The sequence below is a fragment of the Lepidochelys kempii genome, chromosome 4 (genome assembly GCF_965140285.1).
Source record: "Lepidochelys kempii isolate rLepKem1 chromosome 4, rLepKem1.hap1, whole genome shotgun sequence".
NCBI lineage: Eukaryota > Metazoa > Chordata > Testudines > Cheloniidae > Lepidochelys > Lepidochelys kempii.
In genome coordinates this window covers 14083939-14091955 of record NC_136383.1, presented here as the reverse complement: position 1 = coordinate 14091955, position 8017 = coordinate 14083939, and the positions used below count along the sequence as shown (strand labels likewise).

Below are 8017 nucleotides of genomic sequence, written 5' to 3'. Positions count from 1 at the left end.
AAACTCTGTCTTGTCTGGGAATCTCAGCTGGGGGCAAGGAACCCCTTTCCAAGCAAGTTCCTTAATACATTCCTCAAGTCTTTGCCTAAATGTCTCTTCTAATGTGACTGAGGAGACACTGATGGGCGCTGGAGACTGGTCCTTTGTGTCCAGTTAGGCCTCGCACATCACTCCATGCACTTTGGATAGAGTTGCTTCAGGGCTGAAAATCAACCCTGTCGGGAATTCCTAGGCAGGAGATGGTGTTTGACCATCCTTTTGTCCTGTTGATGTTTTAGGAAGCCCGACTTTCTGCACTTCCATTCTTGCAGAAAAAGAAAATAATGGCTTCAAAGTGCGGTTTGTATTTGGAAGGAGAAATGGTCTGTCCTGTGAAAGGGAGCTGAGAAAATTCCAAGACCAAGACAGACTTGAAAGAGGGCACATTTACCACACTGGGCACAAATGGCATTTTTTCCACGAAGAATAAGGAGTTGGGCATGAGGCAGTGTTCCTCCTCCCCATTTGGAGATGGGAAGACTATCGAGTTGGGAGCAGCTTACAGCATTCCACAGCTGATCTGATTTCAGTGGCTGGAAGAATCTATTTTGTTCCATGGAAGGAACTAAGCAACTCAGAGGGAGAAATGAAGCTCCCTACTGCTTTGTGCACTTCTTGGAATACTGGTCTATCAGAAGGTGAGTCTTTGTGTGGCCTAAAGGGGAGATCAGACAGTGCATGATCACATGTGGTTATTTCCTCAGAGTTTCCAAAGGGCTTCTACTGGTTTTGATCTAATATCTATAAGAGGAAAGGTTTTGATGGGCTCGTCTAATGTGGCTCGAGAATATTTAAATAGAAATAAAAAAAGAATATTAAAGTGACAAAAGGCAATTGAAGGATCTGGTAGAGTCTGTTGCTTCTTGTACTCAGGATTCTTATTGTGAAGGTTAGGAGCTCCATGGGATCTGGAAGATTTTGAATCAGCACAAGTAGACCGATAGATTATGTAATTTTGAGAGTTGAAATTATTCAGAGAACGGGTTAAGAGGACTGCAAAACCAGTAGAGGCCATTTGAAGGTGTCTGATTGACATTACTGCAATTTGCACTATACATTTGTAATGCTTGTGAAGTTTCTTTCTTTCCCTGTGGTACTGAGTTCTTCTTCTGTGGGGGCTAGGGGATTTGAAATGGGACTTACGAGAGTCATTCATTTCAATGAGGAGGATTAAGATTTCCCTGTTACACCCAACTTGCGGAGTTTAGCTCTTTTTCAGGAAATGGTGATAAGTGTGTAGTGGCTGGAATTTTAAGTGGCAGTCATATTTTTTCTGTGGAAAGAATAAAATGAAAAGAAGAAAAGTGATGGGACACTAGATAGGGAGGGCTCTGAGTTACTACAGAGAATTTTTTCCCAAGTATCTGGCTGGTGGGTCTTGCCCACATGCTCAGGGTCTAACTGATTGCCAAATTTGGGGTCGGGAAGGAATTTTCCCCTGGGTCAGATTGGCAGAGACCCTGGGGGTTTTTCGCCTTCCTCTGCAGCATGGGGCACGGGTCACGTGCAGGTTTAAACTAGTGTAAATGGTGGATTCTCTGTAACTTGAAGTCTTTAAACTATGATTTGAGGACTTCAGAAACTGAGCCAGAGGTTACGGGTCTATAACAGGAGTGACGTTCTGTGGCCTGCAACGTGCAGGACGTCAGATTATCATGATGATCCCTTCTGACCTTAAAGTCTATGAGTCTATAAAAATATAGAGAAGAGAAGAGAGGACGACAGAGGGAAAAAATCCGAGAGTTCAATATTTAAAAAAAAAAGGAAACAAAATTTTGAGAATTTTTTAAATAAAAAAGAATAAGTAAGACATAGTGGGGCTGTCTTATCCGGGATTCACAGATTGGGACAAGGAAGTAGTTACCTGTGGAGGTGAGTAACCCCACCTAAATTCCTGAAGTCTGTTTCTAAATAGTTCTTGTAAAATGATTGAGGAGACACTGATAGCCTTTACAGTTTAGCTAGATATGAGGTAATTTTTTAAAATTTAATGCTGAACAACGATAACATGACTGCTAATTTAATGGGAAATAATTAGGCTATAACTGAACTTTTGGATAACACTATGCGTGTCTAACTTTAAGACATCTTTCTTCAAAGCACTGACTAGAGAGATTCAGGTGCTTCATGTGTGTCATGAAGAATGAAATAAATTGAAAGCTTGTGTCAAAAAGTAACCAAAATGTTGTTTATTAGCCAAAAAATTTGTATTGTGACATGTTGTACTGCATGAAAAAAACCATTAACTCCATAACAAATAGAGTGATATTCAAAATACATACATTATAATGAGATTCAAGAAAACAGGTTGACAGCACAACAAGTGATATATTCAGATCATATCAGATGGTCTTCACCGGGGGTGCAGTGCACAGTAAAATAATTTGATATAACTGAAGGATATCAAAACATATGCACACACAAGGTCAGAAAAATGCAGTCATACATAAGCCTGTCTCAACATTATTATTTCTTAGGAGCAGAAATATATAATGTCCCCAGTGTCATCAGGTTAAAACAATTGTACAAATACGGAGAACTGTAACATTGCACCTTGGCTCTGTTTTTATTTATACAGTACCATAATACACAAGAGAAAATGAACTTCCAAAGTTTTATTTGTACTAATTTCAATACTTTAAAAAAAAGTACACTAGGATTTATAATTCATTAACAAGCAAACTGCAGAAGCTGAGACTATGTGGGTGCGACATATCTGAATGAAAGGAAATAGCATCCACAGTCTTTGATCAACATATATAAAATACAGCTGACAATTGTGAATAAAATGATTAAGTCACAAATCCAAAGCTTCAACACTTTCATTTGAAGTGTACATCTAACAGAGCGGATACTGACAATCAAAGTGAGATGAAGGAACACCCCAAATTTTGCAGGCGTTTTAATTTTCCATAGGCAAGTCACTAGTGTGAGGTTGTCATAAATAATCTGCCAGGGGTGGTTCCTATATTTGTTTTGTGGACATTACACAGGAAGGATCTCAGGTTCTGTTATTACACAGTGTTGTGTGAAATCAGATGGCTTTACTGCCACTTTCCACCTCTCAGCTTCCATAAACATATGCATAAAACTCCCATTTAACACTATGATATATCTGGTGTTAGGCACTGAGCAATTCAGTGCTGTTCAGGACACAAAGCAGACAGTCCTTGCCATGCAGAGCTTGCAGTCTAAAACAATCACTGATGGGAGCAGTCTGCATGCATCACAGGGAGAACAGACCCCCCTGTAAATATTTAAGCTGAATAATCAGATCTCACCGCCACTCAGAAAATGCACATTACATATTATATTTACACATATTATCCAGTTGCTGTTGAATCTGTGGGAGAAACAAACCAATACCTTCTGGCCAAATGCCTAAAAGACCCAGAAAAGTAATATCAGCTCTTTGACAACCCAAAATATTGATTGTTTAGGTATGTCTGTGTGACGTTGGTGTGAGTATGAGTATGTAAACCAAGTACCTGAGCTACCAGAAACAAACCTGAAATGGTGCCACATCAGGAAATATTATAATAGAGATGGGGGACACAGCTAAAGGAATCATGGTCACACTTCATAGTGATGTTCCATTTACAAATAGTTTGAAAAGGGTTAATACATGAGCAGTGATGTTATAAGCCTGTTGCAGCCATAAGATACATATGTTTATCAGCACATCAGTAGAATGTGTCAAACGATTATAAGCAAACTCTTGGCCTCTATAACAAGTGATTAACCCTTGTAGCCTAGTGACTAGTGAACTGTCCCCTGAGACTCAGGAGTCTATTCCTGGCTCTGCCACTGGGGTCTGCTGGGTCATGTTGGGCAAGTCAGTCCCCGTCTCTGTGCCTCAATTTCCCCATCCATAAAAAGGGATAATGAAACTGACCTTTATTATTATTTACTAAAACATCTATTAATAATTTGTAATTTATGATTTATGATTTATTAGATTTATGAATGGAACCTTACTAAAAAGTGTGAATGGAATCATTAGGTACCAGAGTTGCAGTTGCTCTACTGCGGTCAAAACAAGTTTTGGCTTTTTTGTCCCTCCATTTTAAAAAATAATAAATTTAAAATGAAGAGAACCTTCTTAAAAACAAGGACACATGTTGTGCTGGGTTTTTGTAATGGTGTGGGAAAACCTAAAACTGGCAGGCAGTAGTGAATACCAGCTGCTTTACTTCCAGTTTGCACATAGCTGGAACTCAAAGTCTGGGGGATGAGTGTGTTCCACACTCCATGCAGTTTAAAATGCACCCAGGAGTGTAAAGGTTACTGAGGAGTTCGGAAATCACTGCAGATAAGGCAATATTGTTTAATAAATAACAGGCATGGCATGCTTGTGCACGCTATTTTCTAGTGCATCATGCAATAGAGCAACTGTTCCATCTGTACTGTATGTGACTGAGGGTCGGGGAGAAAAGGTTTGGTATCTCACCAAAATCAAATATCACGTTTGGAATAATGCTAAGAGGTTCATTAATATCGGTACAGCACCATGAAAATGTAACACACTACAGTACAAAGTGCTCAGATCATTGTAAACAAAAGTTAGAACATTTCAGCTGCTTTACCCTTATCAATGGTTCTTGCTCTTTTCAATACTAGGACTCTCCTCCCATATAGCTGGGATTTAACTAGGATTCCATCCCATTCAACAATATAGGAAGGGCACTGTGGCCCACAACCAACTGTCTGCAACCCCCAAGTGGACAACCCCCTCATCTAGACTGCTCCAAATAGTTCTTTGCATTGACTTTGTGGAGGGTTCTCAATGAAAGGTGTTTCAATCTTATTATGTTGCTGCTGCTACTGACTGGGAGACCAAACAGATGATTTTGGGTTCCAGACTTCACTGAGTTGGAAGGACAGGTGATGGGATTGGTAGTTCAAAGAGTCAGAGTGAAGTCAATGGGAGTTTTGCCATTGACTTCAAGGGGGCCAGGATTTCACCCTAAATCTTCAGGATGGAGAACAATGGAAGATTCACACTCATTTGAGAGTGACAATCACTCCAGTGCAGAAGGTCCTGGGCACAACTTAATTTCCCTTTAACATGGGGCTTAAGTGATACCCGCTGCTATGTGTGGGCCCTCTGCATGCGGTGATTTTCTCAAAGAGCATTTCACTCCCATGCAGATCATCCATTGAGAAGATACTGGCATTAGTTTCAGAACTGGCTGTGTGTGCCTGTATGCTTGACCAAAACAGTCATGTTCTGCGTGACATCTTCCAGCAAAAAGGAAGAGCAAAGGAAAGCAGTATAGAGTGGAATTGAATAGATTCCAGCTCTTACAAGGATCTTTGCGAAACACTGTGCATCTGATCTAAGGATACTGCACTGCCCTGTTCATCTTACAGCATTATTAAACCCCATTACAATGAACTGTTCTTGTTAGAATCACTGTAGAGCTTACGTAAATATTTGGCTGCCAGGAATGCTGTTATGAAAGTGGTGTAGCGTAAAACAGAACTGAGTGTTGGTAGAGATACCACATGAAAGTTTCAATGTTTTCTGCCCTGGGTGTGTCACACAGTCCTGCTTTGAATGAGGTAGCTCAGTTGTGAGTTGAAGCATGGGAGGATGCATTGCTGTCCACCACTCAAAGCTATATTCTTCCCTTTTCCACAAGACTATAAAAATACCAGTAAATTTTTAATTTTTTTCTTTTACAATTTATAAAAAGCTTTTACAAAAAAAAATGTGCACTCTCAAACTTCTGTTCCATCATGTAAATTGTTGTGAACTTTGACCTCTAAGTTCACTTGTTTGACCTTAGCACCTTTGACCTTGTAGGCACCCTCATTGTCACTTAATATATTGATATTCCTTACAGTGCAGTATTGTCTGTTTATGTTCTTCTCCACCCTTTCTATATTTTTCTTGGGTACTTCTATCTTGGTGTTGAGCGGATATTCCTCCATGATGTCTTTGGCAGGCTTTTTCTTCTTCTTCTTCTGCTTTCGACATTTCCTAGTTATGAAGCAAACTAACAGGAGCACGAGCAGCAGCAGCATGATGGCAGCAAAAGCACTTCCTATGGACGCCCCTGTTTGTGATAAGGAAGCAGTCGTGACTGCTTCCTGCACCTCCAGGCTCAGCGATTTCATGTTGGTGCCATTCTTGACTTGGTCGCCTTCATTGTCATAGATCAAGGAGTCATCCAGAATCAGTCTGCCGTTGTTGTCCACCAGGTCCCTGCGGCTGCGTTTCAGGTGGTGAGTGAGAGACCGTTGAACACGGGGCCCTGCAATGGTTTCTGGGCCAATTATATAGATCACCTGAAGGTACCACTGGTGTCCAGCTTCCACCTTTATGACAGCACATACACACAAGAGACTTTACTCTGGGACTTTAGCTAAAGTGATGCTAGAATTCTGTTCATAGCAGATGGAAATAGGTAAGTGCTACTCTATAAGCCAGGAACAAGTGCATGTTATAGGTCTCTGTCTGTGCCTTTTTCACAGATATTATGGGTCTGTTACAGTCCTTGGGGAGCTTTAGCTCAAGCTGTAGCAGCTCATGGTTTTAGCTCTGGAGGTCCCCATTCAGTTCTCCATGCACCGACCACAATGGAAGCCATCACACTATCACATAGTTTGGTGACCAATAGCAATATATTAACAATTTTTGGTGACCAAAAGATGGGGGCAAGTATTGCCCAGAATATTTTGTCAATATTTTGTTTCAGTGTTAATCATTTTAAAATGTTCTGTCCAGTTCTAGAAATAATAAATAAATACCTGGTTGGATTTTTTTAAAATTTCCTTTATGACATTTTGTGTCAACATTATTTGTCTGATGCCCAAAAATTCATATTTTTTTCCATTTTTAACTTCTGAAAGTTTGACAGTTTTTGATTTTTGAAAGAACAGTAAAATTGTTTTTATAAATTTGTTTATGGTTTTTGACCAGCTCTGATAACTATGATAATCCTAATAAATTATTCATTAATAACAACTCTTTTAAAAGAGACTCTTTGCTGAATGGCTTGGAGAACTGTCATTACAAATATTTAATTACAAATATATTTTAAAAACTAAATACAGCACTGTCTTAGGAAAGGTCAAACAAACAAATCCAGTCTGGGCGTTTGTGGGGAGCTGAACTTTGTCTGAACGGTATTCGTTGTCTAATTTAGGGTCTGATCCTGAAGAATGCTGGGCAGCCCTAAATCCAAATTGAGTTCAGTGGGAAAATGTGGGAAAAGTGTAAGGGAGGGGAAGGGGAAAATAATGCATATTTATTTAATACAGTTTATAAAATTCTCCCATCTAATGCCTCTTGTTCCAACATATGATGATTTTAAAGTGAGCTGAGATGAATCTCAGGGAAGAGCAAGTTCCTTGTCCAAGAGCCCACCATAGCTAAGGGGCTGAATCAATGTGCAATGAGTCAATAGGAACCTTCAAATTGATTAACATACAGCTCCAGTAAATCCCACTGATAGATGGCTTCCTTCAGGTAGCTGTTGACAATGTAGATCTCACCTATATTCTAAACTTGCCCATTGAGTCATATCTTGCTGGGTAACTATGCAGAGACAGCACCCACCTTCTAGGAATTCCACCTTTGTAACTGAGTGGCTTGATCCCGGGAGAACTGCTAAGTACTCTAAATTCCTGTGGACTTCAGAATAAGTTAAAGGGGCTCAGCACATTCGCAAACTGAACACTAAGGAATTCCTCCCTGAAGATTAGCATTAAAAGAAGTTAATATGACCTGGGCTCAATGAGACTCTGCATGGATACAGACACTTGTGCTAGTGGATCCCAGTATAGAATTAGGGCCCTAAATTGTTGAAGAGTGTTTCTGGCACTAGGAAATATGTGCTGCCTTTGTCCACAGAAAATTAGATAAGACTGCAAGGCTTGCCCTAGTGTGTGTTGGACTTCTATACATGCAGGGTCAGGCCTAGAGTCTGTAAAGCACAAAGTATCTTGGACTGTTTGCATCACAAATTTT

At 40.0% G+C, this 8017-nt stretch overlaps 1 protein-coding gene across 5 annotated transcripts in view; it reads right to left on the bottom strand.

Moving 5' to 3' along the window:
- Positions 1-2213: 2213 nt before the first annotated feature.
- The window catches only part of FRAS1 (Fraser extracellular matrix complex subunit 1), a 299449-nt gene continuing 293645 nt past the window's right edge, over positions 2214-8017 (bottom strand). For 4 of the 5 annotated variants that reach the window (XM_073340462.2, XM_073340465.2, XM_073340463.2 and 1 more), the window contains one exon: positions 2214-6363. In XM_073340462.2, coding sequence (XP_073196563.2) covers positions 5764-6363 — 600 coding nt within the window. In that variant the 3' untranslated portion in view covers positions 2214-5763. The remainder of the gene's footprint in view (positions 6364-8017) is intronic. The other variant, XM_073340467.2, reaches the window with a different exon arrangement.